Raw genomic sequence first — 19,082 nt, 5'->3', positions numbered from 1 at the left:
TCATCAAGAATTTAGGTTAAAAATTATTACCATTTATTTTTCTTTATAATATGTGAGGAAAGTCTATCTTTTTATATTGTGTGATAGCATATTTATTTCTCTATGCTATTTTATTTTACAGCAAGTGGAGTAATTGAAGATGTTAGAAATAGTGATGCTGGTTGTTATTCCAAGAGTAAGGATCAGAAAGAATGAAAGTTGAACACTGGGAAATTTCTCCAGCAATTCTGTACTAAATTTGCGGTTTGGGGGGACTGGTTCTCTTTCACTCTATGCAGGTGATTAAAGCGGTAGAGGAAGGCTACCGTCTGCCAAGCCCCATGGACTGTCCTGCTGCTCTCTACCAATTAATGCTGGATTGCTGGCAGAAAGACCGAAATAGCAGGCCCAAGTTTGATGAAATCGTTAGCATGTTGGACAAGCTGATTCGTAACCCAAGTAGCTTGAAGACACTGGTTAATGCATCGAGCAGGTACAAGGCCAGACCTGAGAGATTTTTTCTGGATATTGCTAATTCAGATTGATGACACAAATATCAAATTAGTGAAATTATTTTTACATACATGTGAGCCTAGGAACTTATATGACACTAATTTATATGAAAATAGTTTTTGCATAATACTATTATTCTTTTATAATGAATGAAATAGAAATGATTAAATAATACTTAAAAGCATCTATACCTGATCTAATAGTATAACTGACCAGTTAACTATAGACAAATTCAGGTAGCACTAAAAAAATATCCTCAAATGTGTGTAGTTTCAAGTGCTTTGGACCCCACGTAAGTTTGGTTAGGGGGAAATAAGATTATAAGATCATGGGAGAAAGCCAATTAAGCACTGATCCAATTTTAAACCAGAGGTATATAACAACAATTACTCTGATTTTCTTAGAGTAGATTTCACTGCCTGTCATATTTTGTGAACACTGACAACTCCTTTAGGGACCTTTTTTTCTTACTCAGCTGAGTCCAGATATTTGGATAATCATTTACCATGTAGTTTGAACAATACTTAAAACTGATAAATGAGTAATCTTGTTGAAAAAATTTATATGAGCAAATGAGCATTTTTTAAAATTTTCTGAATGCTTATGAATGTGTTTAAATAATCTTGCTTTATGTAAAGCATTCTTACCTTTTTTTACCTGAAAAATTACAAAACTGTCCTCTCAAAAAAATAGATCAGTTTGATTCTGTACCGATTTTTATTTTCACTATATTCAAGGCAATTGTCTATCTTTACAAGAAAAGGTATTCTGCTGGTAACTGAATTGGCTGCCCATAGCATGAACTAAATAAGAAACAGTCTGTTTATAAAGTTACATAAGTTCTAGGATTCTGGTATAACATTTGTTCACTAGGCAAAAAGTCATTTTTAAATACAAATGAGGAATGAATCTTCAACTTCTGTTCAAGCATCATTAACTTTCTGTGGTAGCAACTGGCAAATGCATCTTAGAGATCATTCCTTATGTTGTTCCTGAAATAACTGCTTTTAAATTGTTTATTGTCATGTAAAATATTGTTTTTCTCTCATCTACTTGTTTGAATTATGTTAAGTTGTCACAAATGGACATAAGGAAAGGAAATCATAAAAAGATACTTTTATGTTCTAAATTATATTAATTTATCTCAGCATCATCATTATAGCTTGAAAGCAGTTTAAAATCTCCAAAGAATTTTTATGTTTCCTTGTTTGCATTATATAGAATTCAGCTTGCTAGGATTCATTTAAACAGATTTAGCTTAAGACTCCACAGTCACCCCTCTGTATCTGCAGAGATGGAAGGCAACTGTACTACATACACCATTTTATATAACGGACTTGAGCATCCATGGATTTTGGTATCCACGGGGTAGGGGAGCAGGCTCCTGGAACCAGTCCCCTGCAGATACTGAGGGAGGGCTGTACCACTCGCTGACCCATCTTTATTCAGTCATCTGCAAATCCTGGTTCTAGGTATTAGTTCCTGATTCATTGTCTCTTTCTTCCTATCCCTACCCATGTCACAAAACTAGATTTTTTGAGTAACCATGTAGATGACATTCATAAATCTCTCAATACCTTGAATTTTCTTCTTTCAATGATTTTGGTCTCTAACCTACCTTAGTTAGACTCTCTTCTTCATAGTCATTTTCTAGATTTGGCTATTACCCAAGAAACTGCAACTCTTCTATAATCTCTACTTCAAGATCCTTTTCACTATTTCCTCCTGTATTTCTGTCTTCAACCAATCTTTAACTCCACTATTTAATGACTACAAATTACCACACAATATCTACTTATACATCCAATAAATATTCATGTGTCTACTCTGTGTCATGCTGTGCGCTAGGTGCTGAGTATATAGCATTGAGCAACACATAATTGGGGGTGAGAGAGATGAAGCAAACTAAAAGCAATACAAAACAAACTTTAGTTTTGGAGTAGAGAGTAAGAGTAGAATTTAGGAGGATAACTGTGGGCTAGGGTAGTTGTGCAGGTAAGACATGATGTCTCGAACTAAGGTGATGACAAACTAAATGGAGAAAAGTGCTCAGATTTGCAATATACTGGAGGCAGAATGGGTAGTACTCACAATGATGGATTGTGAGGGGATTGAAGACAAGGAAGGAGCTGACTGTTGTATCGTAGACTAGAAAGAGGAGCAGTTTAGGAGAAATTGGATGTGGAGGAAATGAGTATTCTGACTTTGGACATGTTGTGATGCCAATCCTGTGAGAAATATGGAGTAAGCATATGAATGTACAAGAGAACGAAGCAGAAGATGAAACTGGAGAAAAAGAGATGCTATTTGAAACATGAAAGTGTGTAAAACTGCCTAAAGTAGAGTGGAGTTATAGCCTGAGTAGAAAAGATGCAGGACCAAATCCTGGCCACCTCCAGATTTGAAAGTCAGGCCAAGAAGCAAGCAAAGGAGATTGAAGAGAAGCATACAATATTATGGTGGCCAAGAAAGAGAGAACAGTGATTCAAAAAAGACTGAGATAAGGTAAGATGTCAAGAGGGAGGTGGTAGGGGTGGTTGTGCAATGTCTCTGGGAGGTCAGTGAACTTACATATTGGAAAATTCTTCACAGATTTTGACAAAATAGAGGTCATTGCTCACCTTAACCAGAGCAATTTTTATAGAATTGGTTTGGAAGACAATACACTTGGAGTAGGTTGAAGTGTAAGTGGGATGTGAGAAAGTACAGAGAACACGAGTGCAGAGAAAGGTATTTTGTCCTGTATCTTGTGGTTGAAATGTACTTAAGTAAACTCGCAGCGATGGCCATTTAAATTACTTTTGATGTTTACTTTCATTAGTGAAAAAGTGTGCATGTGCTTTTTTGCCATTTTTCCTGATTATTTCCTTAGGATACATTTCCAGAAATCATCATCATCAATCATATCATATATAATTGACCAAAGAGTATAAATTTAGTATAGTTGAAAGCATTGCATGATTTGGTAAATTCCATTCCATTTTCTTATATATTTGGAGTTACATTTTATTTTCCAGTTCTACTACTCCTAGGTGAATTAACAAGCACCCCTCTGTGTAAGAGCATAAAATAAAGGATAACTAACTTCTGGTCTCCTAGGAAATTAGCTTAAATGAGCATGAGTTTCTCTAGTGAAGTCTAGAAACGATTGACTTTATACAAATTATCCTACGTATCTCTATTTGGTAGCATTTTCTATATTATTTTTATAAAGAAAACAATAGGAGGATGTAAATATATCTAAGTCACTAGATGGAGTTTTTAGCTAATATTTTGTATGACCAGAAATTTACTTATTAAAAGCTATTATATGTCTTCATTAACTATAGATAGAAAAAAATCTGAATAGACTTATTTTGTGTTCTGTATTTTGAATTATTTTTTCCTTGTTAGCATTTGTATATTTTTCTTCTATAAATGTGCTTAAAGGCTCAAAGATCTATTGGTTATGAGGTAATATTACAATATAATTTTTTAGGAAAAATTTAAAATGTTACTTTTAATATTTGTGTTTTATGTATTTTAGAGTATCTACTTTATTGGCAGAACATGGCCCACTGGGATCTGGGGCCTACAGATCAGTGGGTGAATGGCTAGAAGCAATCAAAATGGGCCGATATACAGAGATTTTCATGGAAAATGGATACAGTTCAATGGACGCTGTGGCTCAGGTGACCTTGGAGTGAGTAATTTTTTCTGATAATTTTTACATAATTGCTGGGGCGAGAAAACTTGTTCAGAAACCAATCTGGATGAGGTCAAGGGAAATCGGTTAACCTTTGTCCCCATGTGGCAGCTTTCAAAGAAGCCTCTTTATTTTTAGCCTGTATTGTTAACAACTGCATGGTTTAATGCTACTTGTGGCCAGTATCTTTGCTGCTTTGCTTCAAACAAATCACATTTGAGTATTCAAATAATTGGAATAACATCTCCTTGGCAAAATACTTGTACTTTGTGTTGTGGAAAAGATGTTTTCTTGACAAAGTCTTTATACTGGAACCTATGTTACATGAATGTAAATACAAAATAAAACTGTAAGCACAATTGGTGTGGCTAGCCCTACAACAAAACACGTTCTCAAAGTTTGGCAATGATGGATACCCAGGCAACAGCAGCTTAAATAAAGCTTCCCAGGCAGGAATCTTATTTACTCTCTAAATGGTGCAACTTATATTCTTGCAGTCCAAGGATATATTAAATCCTGCCTCTGATTTCTTATTTGGTACAATCTCAGTGGAACCAATTGTGCCCTTTTCTGTTTGCACGCTTAAGATAAAATTTATTAAATCTTATTAAATAAAAATCACTAGAGTTAAAAATGGAATTCTTTAAGGTTGTAAGTTGTTTGTATTTTATTATATAATCTGTATGTGTAATTATTTTAGCCTAATATTTGTTATTTGTGAAAATTAACTGTCATTATGGTGGTTAAATCTAGATTACATTAACATGAATGATGTTTTAACCTGTGACTATAATGATAACTTACTTCAAATTACCTACCAATTCAAAGGTTAAAATATTGTTGTAAGGTTTAAAACATGGTAGAACATTCTAAAGCACTAAACCACAGTCCTCTTCCATTACTTCGCATCATATGAACACTTGAATGTGTGGTTCTCACCGTTTCCATCATGGCATTCTCTGGTTCTTTGAATTCACTGCCCATCCACACAAAAGGTAACAGGGTACCATCATTTATCACCAAATAATGTCACATTCTCAGCATTTCTCTTCTTTCTTTCTATAACTAAAAGGATCTAAAATCACCACTCAGCTTGCTGTCTTAATTTATTGAATCTCATTTTCACCATCATCACTAAATCATATCTATTTGGTGACACATATACTTTGCCCATTATTTCTCTGGACACTCAAAAACTCGTTTGTGCTCTATTTAAAATAGTAAACAGAAAATTTTACTGATAATTTAAAACTATTTTTACATGATTGCTATTTAATTTTTCAGTAAAAAATGGTCATTTTAATTTATTAAAGTCATTTGTCATTTTATATTAAAATGATACTGTAGGTATTTCTTCTACCCGATGTCAGATTACTTGTAAATATATAATAAAATTATTTGCATTAAACTATGTTTCTTTTTTTATTAAAATAGCACATATACATATATATGTTTATATCATTACTTTTTAGCTTCTCCCTACACAGAATAGTTATAATCACCAATAATGGTTTTTTCATTAACTACCTGTCCTACTTTCTTTGGGGGCCCAAAATACTATAAATGTGTTGAATATTTTAGAATTATGGTTTCAGTTTTCCTTATTTCTTTTAATTCTTTTCTCTTTACTTTCCTGTGTACCCTTCTACCTCCAAACTCTCTCATCTTGTGTATTTTCTTTCAAGCCCTTAAAGCTTCGTCTGTCTTTGAGTGATGGTCTGCACCTCATCTCTATTCTCCAGTAATTTTTGTCCAGTCAGTTCTTCTCTACTTGGTTCAATTTCTTCTCTCTGTTTCTGTTACTTTGGTAGCTTGCTGTCTCCTGCTATATTGCCTCCTTTCAAATATTTTGTTTTAATTTATTTACTCTGACCGAAAGAGTAAGGTAAAATTAAAAGACTTCCCAACATCTTCCTGTTCAGAGAATGTTGGTCTCCATGTGTCAATTGCTTCAGTTTCCTGGGACCGTATATTCCTTACTAGGAATGGAGCCAGCCAACCTTAACTCCAGTGAAGCTGATTTCTTGAAGAATCCAACACCTTTTAAGTATATGTCCTCTTGTTCATTGGGTTTCTGACCACATTTTTTCCCTGTTAGTAAGAAGATATTTATCAAAATATTTTGTGTTAAATAACTCACAAAATGGTGGGTAATCAGTTACTTGTTTGGTCAGGAATATAAGAAAAAAATTATCTGAGCACTTTGTGTGCCCTTCACGAAAAAAGTCAGTCATTATTAAAGATTATGGCAAAGGAACTAAGATATCAGTAAAGAAATACAAATGCTTAAATACTTAGGTAATGACTTCTTTACACATGGTCTTTGCCCATATCTAACTATTAATTTTATGTGCGATACTATAATAAAATAAAATATTAGTGCCAGTGTTATTGCCAGAGTATAACAGAAACTGAGAACCAGAAGAATATATTTATAAATGCTTAGAAAAACTGAAATTAATTAATATAAAGCAAAAGATCAAACTGTTATATACTTATATACGTAAAACATGTTATAACTTGTGCCATCAAATTTATTCTTGTGGTGGGTTTAAAATAAGGAAGAGTAAAAAATTAAAATTTTTCATAACCCCATACTTTGTTAAAAATTTCCATCAGAAAAGTTTAATTTTATTTCTGGTTTTTTGCCAGCACATATATATATGGCTTGATGTGGAATAGAAATGAAGAATTTCGAGATCTTAGAGTTAAAAATGTGTTCAGTGAAAGTGGCTTCCAACCTTAGATGTTTCCGTCTGCGTTCTCTATGCCTAAGCATTGCTATTCTGTGTTCGGTATTCATATTAGAACAATTATTGTAGCAGTAATGGCTCAACCTGTACTATGGGGTTTAAGTGCAGTGAGTTATGGACAGGGGAAACTGTGAGTTTGAGGTGAGTTGCGAATTGAATCCAAAGATCTGAATAAAGAACAGTATTACAGCTGCTTTTTAAACCTTGTGTCACACTAGTACTGTCAACTTTTGATTATTCACAAAGGGAGCCAAATCCAGTGAATTTAAATGTTATACCAATTGTGTGTAAGCTGAAGAGTTTCCTAATAGTAATCATTTACTAAAATGGGGTCTTAAAATATGAAAAGGAAAGTGTCACATATCTAGAGCCAAACTTTGTGCACACTAATTTAAATAAAATCTAAATTACTAATAAAGTCATTATGCATAATTTATTGTACACTTAAAATACGCATAGGAGTACTTATTATCCTCTGTGTTCTGCATAGTTAAGCTAAAGCTTGTAGTCTAACTCCCACAAGTTCTCATCCATTGAAAATCATGACCAGGTCACAGTTAAGTCTTCTTTGGCCAAATGTAGATATATATAAATGTATGTATATATATTTATCTTGTACAGTACATGTATAATGATTATCAGGATTCTTCTAAGTGAACCCCAAAATTCTAAACATATAACTATGTGATAAAACTCTGACAAAAAGAATAAACACTGCAATTTAGTGAATATTCATTAATCTCTACTCTCCCTTCTTCTATCCAGCCAGTGTCGGTGGGGCTAAATACCAGTGATCTGGCTAAACGGCATGTAAAGCAGAAGGGAGAAGGATGAGTAAGGGAGCGATTCCCCTCCAAATGGATGTATGGCATCCTGAATAATCAAGAGTTGGCTGCAACATCAATTAAACACCTCTTGTTATACCCTACTTTTCATTCTGCCATTTTAACACCATAAAGCAGTGTTTTTCATTATTTAATATTATGGAATAGCACTTGAAAAAATGCTGAAATGTCATCACAACAATGGCAATTCATTATTTTGGCAGCTTTTCTAAAACTAAGTGTGCCTTGTTGACAAAACTCAAATTACTTTTTATGTAACAATATGATTCTTATCATGTTTAGATTCATAAGCCTATGCTGAAAAATAGTTTATCACCATTAAAATTGGCTTTGGGTATTACTTAAGATTACACGTGGTCATGGTAAAATTAGTATATTTGGAAAGGGGACACACCTCAAATTTTGCCTAGCTATAAAAATTCCTATATAGAAAAATGAAATGAGTAAAATAGCACATCTTAAGACATTTTCAATTTTCTTTTCAAAAATCATTGTAAATAGAGCAGCACCTTCAGCATGAAATGTAAAATATTTAATTTTTATCAAATTTTTCTCACACTATTACTGCTAAATTGACCATTTAATATGTACTTTAAGGAATAAAGTGGACATTGTTGGAAATCACAAAAAAGTAAGACAACAACATAAAAGAAAATACTTTAATGCATCTATCAATATTAGAATAAAGTTATTTAACCTTTACTAGAAACATTTTTCTAATACCATTTTAATTCTCATTCATAATTTCATTAGAAAAATATAAATGGGATTCTTAAAGAAACTACTTTGCTGCTGAGAACAAGTTTAACTTGCATAAATGATCTTATTTCTCTCCCACTTCTTCACTGATAATCACATTGTATAAAGGTATATGTACATTTCATGCATTATGGTCATGCTGTTTTCTAAATCTCTTCATATTAATTTGACAGCTTTTGAAATGACAGGTCAGAATTAAAAAACAGCAGCATTCCATTAAAGACACATAATTTATGACAGTATGTAAAACTCAATGCTGTATGTTTATAATTCTGTTTATCCCATGGAAAGAGAGGTAGAGGTGGGAAGTGAGGTGGAAGAAGAAGGGGGTGGAAAGACAGAGAAGCCCAGAGGCCTGACCTTCCATATGAATCTTAGGACAATCAGATCATAAGCTGACCCTGAAATAAAATTTTACATTTGGGAAAATTTAAATAAATTTAACTTAAAATCTAGAAATATGAAATGTTCTGAAGGACAGGTTTTATTTGTCTATAAACACAAACTCTATAACTGTGTTTGTTAATCAAATACAATTCCTCAAAACATTCCTTCTTTTTAAAAAAAAAAGTTTTATTAAAGTTCAGTCAATTTACAATGTTCTGTTAATTTCTGGTACACAGCATAGTGATTCAGTTATATATATGCATATATATTCCTTTTCCTATTCTTTCTCATAGGCCATTACAAGATATTGAATATAGTTCCCTGTGCTATCCAGGAGAACCCTGTTGTTTATCTAAAACATTCATTCTTTAGCATGATATATATGTCACAAAAAAATTAAATTCTCAAAGCACTGAACGAGACTCTTATGGTCAAGTTATTTTCAAAGAATGAAGTTACGTTTACATGTAATATAATAACAAGACAGTGGAAACAAAAATAAACCAAACTAGTGATCTAATAGGAGTTGGACAAAACAACCAAGAGTTGGAATATGGGACACACACACACACACACACACGCGCACACACTTCATGTTTTTGTATTGTATATGCAGAATCATTGCTGTGTGAGCGAGAAAAACCTATAAAATTTCTTCAGATCTTTCAGGATAAACTGTAATAGCTATTTCCAAAAACTCATTCGTAATAATTGGATTAGCCATTTGAATTGTGCAGTGTAAGTACGTATATGTTAAATCAGTACTTTCAAACTTGAATTTGTCAGGGTCACTTGTGGGTTTATAAAGCATACGATAAAGCATATGTTTTAACCTTCATTTCAAGTACTAATTATTTACATTCTCTAGTAGATTTCTCTCAGGATAAGAAATTTTAGTCTCTCTTCTCCTGACTTAGGTCCAAAGTCTGGTAGTGAGCATCCATGAATGCCCATATCTTCACAGTTCTTCATGATGCAAAAGTTACATGTGGAAACATGAGAGTATTAGCTGGCCCATAACTGAAATTGCCCTGAAGTATAGATTAGGTTACCATAGCTTCAGTCAAAGATGTATATGTTGGGTTTCCTTCATTAGATACCTTCTTTCTTTTATAATTTTGGACATTTGATGTTTTATCTACAGAGTTCTCATTTTGCAGATGAATAGATAATTGCATGCAATTTAAAGTTCTTTGCTCAAAATTATATCTCAGAGAAATGAGAAATTAAGAGTATGGACTTTTGTCTCAGGTTCCTGGTTTTAGTCCCAGCTTTGCTAAGACTAGCTGTGGTATTTAGCCAAGGGATTTAAGTTCTCTAAGACCTTGTGTCCTCATCCATAAAAGGAGATTAACAAATATCTGTATCATAAGGTTATATATTTTCCTAGCATATACCAAGAAGAAGTCTTGTCACCTATTTTTATATTTATAGCAGTGGTTCTCAATGAGTGGAAAATTTTCCACTCGGGACATTTGGCAATGTCTGGAGACATCTTGTCACAACAAAGGGCCAGGGGCTGCACAGCACTTCTGGTATTTACTGGGAAGAGGTCAGGGATGCTGCTAGATGTCCTACAATGCACAGGGTCGCCCCTACAACAAAAAATTATCCAGGCAGTGATGTTAACAGGGCAAGGCCCTGATTTCATTGAAAAGACACAAGATTGAACCCAAGCTTTTTTTATTCCTGTGTTAGCTTGTAATTAGTTATTTTATACTCTATTCATAACTAACAATGTTGATTTTGTTTTCAAACTGAAATTTTAGTGGTTTTTAAGTTTTGCTGATGATTGTCTTCTGAACCTACCATTATTATTTTTTATTTGGTACTCTGGTGTTTAATAACTTCTAAGTTTAATGTTCAATATTTACATTTTAAGAAAGAAATATGCTTCCACCATTGGTATCCATTGCTTTTTTTTTAGCGATTTGCCATTTGCTAAAACTCTCATAAAAAATTGAGAGCATAAAAAGAAAAGGACACCTAAGATATTATTTAAATAGACAATTATTTCCAATACTAATACATATGGAGCTTAAATACCCATTTATTTAATTTTTACACTCTGATAATTAAGATTTCTTTGAACTTCCAAAGCTATTCAATTTTACATGTTATGATCCTAGTGTCATTGTATCCAATTCTAAAGAATTCCAAAACTATCTGAAATAAATACATTTACTAAGTGCAAAAATATTCTACTTTTCACATAATGTGTTCAATAGAGTAATTATCTAAAGAAATCTAACATAGTAAACATCTTTGTCATTTAAAAATCTTGAATTTCTCCTGCTCTTTTTTTATAATTAATGTTATCATTTGTCAAACATTCCTGCATCATTATATTTGCCAAGTGCATATTTTGGGAAAATAGAATTCCTGAGCATCCTGTGAAATAACATTTAAAAACCATGAGCACTGGCCTTGAGCTCCTTGAGTTGAGGAAACTAAACATTTGTAACTTCCTTTTGAATAATAGGATTGTTTAAAAGAAGCAATATTAAAGCATCTTGGTTAAAAAGACTTCTTGATAGCGTGTAATCTTCAGAATGCTCTAAATGCCGACAGAGCCTAGATGTATTTGGTAAAGGAAGAAAGCGCTGCTACTTTGGATTCCAAGTAAAAACTAAAACATTTGTAAGTGTTACAAGAGCAATGGAGTGTTATTATCCCCTAAAGATATCTGTTATATAAAATGATTGTGCTGACTGAGTCATTTGAAAAGTTTGGTCTTCAACTAACTGCTTAGCTATGAAATTTTCTTAAGTGTATTTTATGCTTACTTCTTTTAGCAAAAAGAAAAAGTACTTGTTCATATTGTAGGTCCACATTTTCAGAACCGTTCAATGAAATTGTACCCTTTAATTTAAACATTTATCAGTGAGCATATGCAAATTTGTTTTTCACCACTCTCTGCCACCAAAACCATCATGTCCAGAAAGGGGGGCAAATAAATATCACTCTTGTGATAAATATTTCTGTGACTGCAAACAGATTTTCAGGTACAATTTTAGAGCCTGCTTTTGAAAATTGGACCCTGTATGTCTAAATTGGGACTGTAATCTAATTAGTTTCTGCAAAATGTTTGCTTCTTTGCCAGCGTGAAATGTTGAGGTATGCTACAAATTGAATCAATACATACATCCAATGTGTGCTTTCTTCATGCAGGGATTTGAGACGACTTGGAGTGACTCTTGTCGGTCACCAGAAGAAGATTATGAACAGCCTTCAAGAAATGAAGGTGCAGCTGGTCAACGGGATGGTGCCGTTGTAACTTTCTTTTATTGTCACTTCGTCAAGTGAATGATTCTGCACTTTGTAAACAAGCCCTGAGATTTATTTTAACAAAAAAAGGGGGGAAAAAGGGAAAACTCAGTGATTTCTAAACCTTAAAAGAGCATTTGTTTCAGCCACAGAATTTGTAATCAGTGTTTTACTAAAATCTCTTTATCTTCCTCTCAGTGTCTTCATTTTTTCATGAAGCAAGTGTAACCTGCGTAGGATACGAACATGAGGTTAAACCTTATCTTATATTACAACAGCAAAGTCCTTCTCACTACTACAAATTTTATACAGGAAATATATAAGTATATATAGCACCTTTATAGACTGAATTAAGGCAGCCCCTTTCAAAACTTCCAAGAATCTACTTGAAAGGAAAATTTTATAGCCATTTGTGGCCTAACACAAGCTGCAATTTACTGACGTTTACTTCAAGTCTTAATTGTCTACGTAAGTGTATTGAAGAGCAATATGGTTAGATAATTTCTAAATAGAGATCTTCTTTTGTAATTTTAAATGCTGTTACACAGCGTTAAGTTATAGAAACCAGTGTATAAACATTGCTTGATCAAGGACAAGTTCAATACAGGGTGTATATTTATTTTTCTGTGTTATAAAATTTACGTTTAGTTGCTCTTCTAGAAACTACTAGGTAATCAATGTATATATACTGTATAATTTGCTATATACCCAGGAATCAATTTAAGTTGTAGTTTTGTGTGTGTGAGTGCACGCGCGCACATATGCATATTACCATTCTGCTTGCAACGTTAATAGTGTTTTCATTTAGCAACATCTGGAACAAGTGTTCCCGAGTAGAATAGGAATAGGAGAAATAAGGAAGTGGTCAAACAAAATTCAACACAGGCTCATGTCTTTTTTTTCTCTCATGCGTCCAAAAGCTACTAAATCTCCTTATTCACTAACAGGGAATTTCTATAAGACTAAATCCCTTTTAGCGTTTTAAAAACTCTTTCTGATATCTGTGACAATGCGGTTCTTCTGGCCATTAATCTTGCACCACTGTAAGAAATTTCACCTTTCTGAGTCCCAGAAAATATCTCGTCAAGCAAAGTTGACTCCGAAGGGCACATTTTCAGCAGGATGTAGAAGGATTTAACTGTGCAGACTTCTGTTAAGGTTGTTAAATCCAGCACATGGCACCAAGCGTTACCCCTAAGTGTTAATCCTTTGTAACCATTCCCCTTGTTGCTCAGCTCTAGAAATTTTGATACTAAAGCAGCAATGGAATGATGACAAATATGTATATTTTTTTCCCTTTAGAATTGTCTCTATATCAAGACTTGACAATTTTTATTTGTTGTTTATTCATTTGATAATTTCATCTTGTGTTCAGCTATATCAAATTGACTCTGTTTTGATGAGCCAATCCAAAGTATTATTTAATTGGCCTTATTAAGAAATATATGTCCTACAAACATTCTATATACCACTCTTGGTGAAGACTGACATTTGTGGTACAAATTAAACAGTTTATTAGAACTTGAACAAAACTGAGCTCCTTGGTGAAATAACCAAGTTTTTTGTATTATTACACTGTATAAATTATGGAATGACATGATTATTCAAGGAGCACAGCATGTAAACAAAATACAGCCTACTTACGATTATCAATGGCAGTAGTGTATTGGAGTAGCCTGCATCAGGGACATCCATAGGGAATATACCTGCACTATATTGTTGGTACTCCCTCTCTCTTTCCCAAGCACCTGTTTCAGTTGAATGTTAGCATATACAAGAAGAAACTTTGGGGACATAACTTCTACTCTGTCCACTTTTTACTTAAGTAGCTCTTTACTAAAGAATGAGGGTGAGGGGAAAGGAAAAGAAAATGTTTAAAACAATTTGCAAATGCTATATTGAGTCTTGTCCAATTAGGGGTATAATTCCTTATTGGGTCTATAGTGTACCAAGGAATCCACACAAACTAAATGCTAGTATACTCTGTTAACTGACATTCCCATAGAAAACAGACAGAGATGGATTTAACTTTGTCTTGATAAAATCACAAGTAAACAGGCATCACCATGATTAAAGATGCATTTGTTCATTTCAGGAAGCATAAAAGTAACTAAACTAATTTCTTTTGTACAAAATAGTTGGAGATTGTGTTGCATTTATTGAATTTTGTAAAAACCAATCAAATCTAAATGATAAAGTAACAATTGAGAAACTTCAAATTAAGAATAGATTTATTGATTTAAGAGAAGCTATCGTAAATTTTAGAGCTGACAGACTGGCCACAATACTTATACATCATAAATATATTTAAGTTGTTTTCCAGACTTACATGTTCAAAGATGATTGGGAGGTCAGGATGGATGGAGTATGTTGGAGTGATTAAAATTTGAAGTTACAGTATAGATTTCCTCTTTTTCACTAAAGAACATTATAAATTAATTTGGATTCAATTTATTTGCTTCCTTTGCAGCTTTGGTGTATATTTTGGACAGTAGATTGAGATGAAAGTTAAACAGACACATAGCTTTCATCCATATCTCACTTTGGTTGAGAATTTTCTAAGGAATGTCCATATGATTTGAGAAGAGGTATTCCTCCGCCCCAAAAGAGGAAAGATTTCCTTTCAAAAACATGTGTTCACCACTGGATATGTCACCAATTGGGAAGTGCCAATCTCATCTATGAATGTGAGAAGTGGAATAAAGAGACAGGCAGCTTTTACGATATGCAGTGAGGCAGTGATCCGGGGCAAGGTTTGACAAATCTTGATTGTGTGATTTCTTATCCTCTTGCTTCATATTGTCACCTACCAGACAACTAAAAATAAAATATAGATAAAGTAATTTTAGTACAAAAGATGGATTTGTCAAATTAAACATAATGTTATTTTAACTATTAGTAGCAATACCTTTAGGGCATAAGTCTTTCTCGGCGTTTAACTTAGAAAAATAGGCACAAGCAAGGAGTAATTTTCAACTTACTGACACCTGTTGAAGTCACTCAATTACTACTTCTATCAATTATAATTTGTTTCCTAATCTCGCCATTTGCTCATGACATATAGTTATTCTTCTTGGCCATTGAAATGTATGAATTGTATGTAAAAATGTAAAAACTTTGATTTTTCCCATTTAAAAAAATGAATGTGCATGGTCTTTTATTTCTTGTATTTGATTCACTAAGTCAGTGTTCTAAAGTTGTAGGATAACTGTAAAAATTATATTCCAATATTCTATCTAAACTTTAATGTGGCCAGCATTAGTAGTTTCAGAGTTGCCAAAACAATGCAGAACATCCTTAACTCAGTATGTAGAAGAGTTTTAACCAGTGTGCAATGATGAAGAAATAGTTTCCTATCTCAAGTTTAAAATGGAAAATTAATATCAGTTGAGCACTTAGTGTATTTGCATGTCTGCTATCTAACCTCCACGTGAAAGTTAAAGATTTTTTTAACACCATTCTTTCTCCCATTTAAAGTGGGTTTTCAGAAGCACAAGCAGAGATATTTACCTGTGGAAGAAATTTTGGGCTGTAATTGTGCATTGAATGGCAAAAGCCATTTGAGTCAGATGTTAGAAATTTACTAGATGTATGATGTTGCATAGTGGAATAAGATCCTTTTCTCATTTTGTTCTTTCTGAAAATAAGAAGAAAGAAAGCTAAATATGATAGTAAATTGTCTTTGCTTATGTCCTGCCAGATGTTTAACCTCAAAATAAATTAAGAAGTAGGTACAATAAGATGATGATGATGATAATGAATAAACAAAGTGCTAGTTTTATTTGAAATTAATAACTAGTCATCATTTTTTCAACTCTGTAGCACAGCTGGTTACATTGAATATTTTTCTCTATTATGCTGTTAATTATATAGTAATGTATCAAAGCAGAAATAGATAAGAAGTTTCTTTTTATTTCTTGTTCATTTATGAAAAAGTCTTTTTACACATAAATGATTGAATGTTCTTGTTCAAAATGACCACATAATTATTGCTTAGGAGAAGACACCAATTCCTTAAAAAAAAAAAAGAGTCCGTTTATAATAATCAGAATCAAATGTCATTTGTCTCTTTTAAATGTAAATGAAAAAAATTGAAGGTGGCAAAATATGTCATGTTTATTCAAGCTGGGCTATATTATCAGTAGAAGTTTCAGTGGTCAAAATGTTTGTGCATATTTAGACTGCTATAGTTTTACAATTACTTATTTTAAAGTGTGTAAATTTCATTTATAAAGAATTAAAAGCTAGACTCAGTCATTTGTTAATCTGTTTATTGAAATGTTTTCGTTTCAGGCAGGTCAGAAGCAGCTGTATAACGAATCTTATTCTCTGTTAGGCATGGGGACATCTCAAGTCCCTGCCTCAGTGTTAATTCAAGGAAGAATCAGCATTTCTGTATTTTTTCCCCATTTGAAGCTCTATGTGCATTTGGTTTGTGTACATGTTTTTGTAGTGTAAGATACGAAATTTTATATTTTTTCAGAAAATAAAAAAAAAGACTTTGAATACAGTTAATTCCAATTGTCATACTTGACCCTTCCCTAAAGATTTTAAACTTAGAATCTTTGTATAATGATTTTGGTTCCTTCTGATAAAAATATTGGAATTTGCAAAATATTTAAACTGCAATTAACATCCAGTTTCCTCAAAAACATATTCATGAATCTTTGCATTCAAATATGGTTTTGCAACTGGAGTTCTATACTGAGATTGTAGGACACTAGCATAATTATGTGAAACCTAATTAGAAGTTTATTTGTGACAGTGTTATACAACATTACTTGAAAAAAAATAACCAAGAAACTGTACTGTCTACAAAAAGAGACTTTCCTATGACTTTCTCATCAACAAGCCTCTGCTGGTGGCCTGGGGTGAAGAGTTTCATTCTTACAGGAAGGGATGTCGTTAAGCACAAACGCTCCCTCTCCTTTGTGTATGGTGCCATATTGGTCTCCTTTTGTAAAGAGAATAGCCAACCAATAATCTGCTGTATTCACGGAAATGAATCATATTTGTATTTTGTTTGCATTTATATTCATAAAAAGTGACATCACTATGCCTATGGAAATTATCCATAACTCCTTTGTGTATAAAATCACTATTACAAGGGTATTTGCTTTTTACTCTCATGTAAAGATGGAATTCTTTCAGCAAGTAGACTGTTCTTGCTCTTGCTTTGCCACAGAGTAAAGACTGTGATAAACAGGACTGTCGCCCAATCCGATAGGCGCTCTTGACCAGGTAGGAGGGATGAGGTGGTGGTAAAAAGTTCACATTTAACAAAAACACACTATTTTGTGTTAGAATTTTTCACACTTATTTTTGAGATACACTTTATTGTCTCTGCTTTACTGAGGAGGAAACCATGACTCAAAACTGTTAAGAAATTGCCCAAGGCCCGACTTCTCATTAAAGGTAGGATTAAATCCACAGTTATTTGAGACCAAAAGCATGAAATTTTTACCACACTATTCTGACTCCACACCATGCTATCTAGATAATGGATTTATTTCAGCCAACCTAATTTAATTGATGTAAGAACTGAAGGTTAATGAGAAAAAATGTAAACCTTGGGTGGGAACCAGGGTCTGACTGATACATTCCTAACATATTCAGTTTTCAGAATAAGCCAGACTTTGGGAGTTGAGAATAATTTTTCTTATTTGTGATCTACCACTGAGTCACAGCACAATCTAATGCAGTATATTTTTCTAGTATATGTCAGAGTTTTCTCAACTGCAAGGTTAGAAAATTGTCATAAATATATATTACTTAATTCAAACTGTGATTTCTGAACTTCAATTATGAAACTTTCAAGTCTACAGGTGATTCACTGCCAAATTATTATTATTGAAAGTAAAATAAGTTGATGTTAATGAAAATCCACAGTAGTCATTCAAATTAAGCAGAGTTTTATATAAAATACTAAATGTATTTTTACTTGAATTTAGCAGATAAAAATAATGAATTGGAATGAAGTTGGCAAAAATACTGAAATATGGATGAAATTTTTTTTCACAGCAAGAGTTATTAGTTCTTAAATCATCCCTCTAGTTTTCTTAATAGTTGACTGTGAAAAATACTAGTATGTTGGGATTAATGTCAACTTGAAGTTTCTTAGTGATCTTTAGTTTCCAGAAAGTAAAAATTTTCATTCAATCCTCACAAGAGTTCTTTGAGTAAGACTTTTACTCTATTTTTCTTTTGAACAAAGGAGGAAATGGAACCCATGCAAGTTAAGTGATTTGCATCATATCCCCTAACTCATTATCCCTTCTCTCTTTTAACGTTAACCCTTGCCTCGGAGTTCCAGGTGATGCTCTTTTCCCCACATGTTGTGGAATCTGCCCTTGAATATCCTCAGCTTCAGTCTCCGTGGCTCCCTTTACCTTACCCTGCACATCTATGTGAGGGAGCACGTAGCACTGTGGCTGCCTGGAGCCACCGTGTCCTATCCTGCTGTCACTTAATTGTTGTGTGATCCCAGGCAAGCCATTTAACATCCCTGCTTCCAGTTCCTTATCTATTAAATGAGGAAATAATACGACTGTTATAAGACTGTAAGAATATGGAACTAGAGAGTGAAAGTACCCACCACATAATGCCCACCACATAATAACTTCAGTAAATGTTGTGTATCTTTATTCATCCTACTCTACCATTTCCTCACTGTTGAAACATGAGTTACCTTAACATTCTTATTTCTTCCTTTTATTAATTTCACTACACTCATTCCTCTCACTCTATATTCGTTTTAAGTTAATGTTATCAAAACTTTCAAACATATAAAATTTGATAAAATGTTAATAAATTCCCTTGTACATATAAGCCAGCTTCGAAAATTATCAAACCAATGCCAATCTTGTTTTGTATGTAATTCCACAGACTCTTTCC

At 33.1% G+C, this 19,082-nt stretch overlaps 1 protein-coding gene across 4 annotated transcripts in view; it reads left to right on the top strand.

The window, feature by feature from the left end:
* The window catches only part of EPHA5 (EPH receptor A5), a 309,727-nt gene extending 296,264 nt beyond the window's left edge, over positions 1-13,463 (top strand). Inside the window, exons 14-16 of one of the 4 annotated variants that reach the window (XM_031469750.2) lie at positions 279-472; positions 4,019-4,174; positions 12,093-13,463. In XM_031469750.2, the coding sequence (XP_031325610.1) occupies positions 279-472; positions 4,019-4,174; positions 12,093-12,198 (456 nt within the window). In that variant the 3' untranslated portion in view covers positions 12,199-13,463. Of the gene's footprint in view, positions 1-278; positions 473-4,018; positions 4,727-12,092 lie in introns of those variants that run through there. The other 3 variants (XM_031469727.2, XM_031469736.2, XM_064484989.1) reach the window with 3 other exon arrangements.
* The last annotated feature ends 5,619 nt before the right edge of the window (positions 13,464-19,082 follow it).

Source organism: Camelus dromedarius, chromosome 1 (genome assembly GCF_036321535.1).
Source record: "Camelus dromedarius isolate mCamDro1 chromosome 1, mCamDro1.pat, whole genome shotgun sequence".
NCBI classification, from domain to species: domain Eukaryota; kingdom Metazoa; phylum Chordata; class Mammalia; order Artiodactyla; family Camelidae; genus Camelus; species Camelus dromedarius.
The sequence above is the reverse complement of the archived record's forward strand: the minus strand, read 5'-3'. Positions and strand labels throughout refer to the sequence as shown.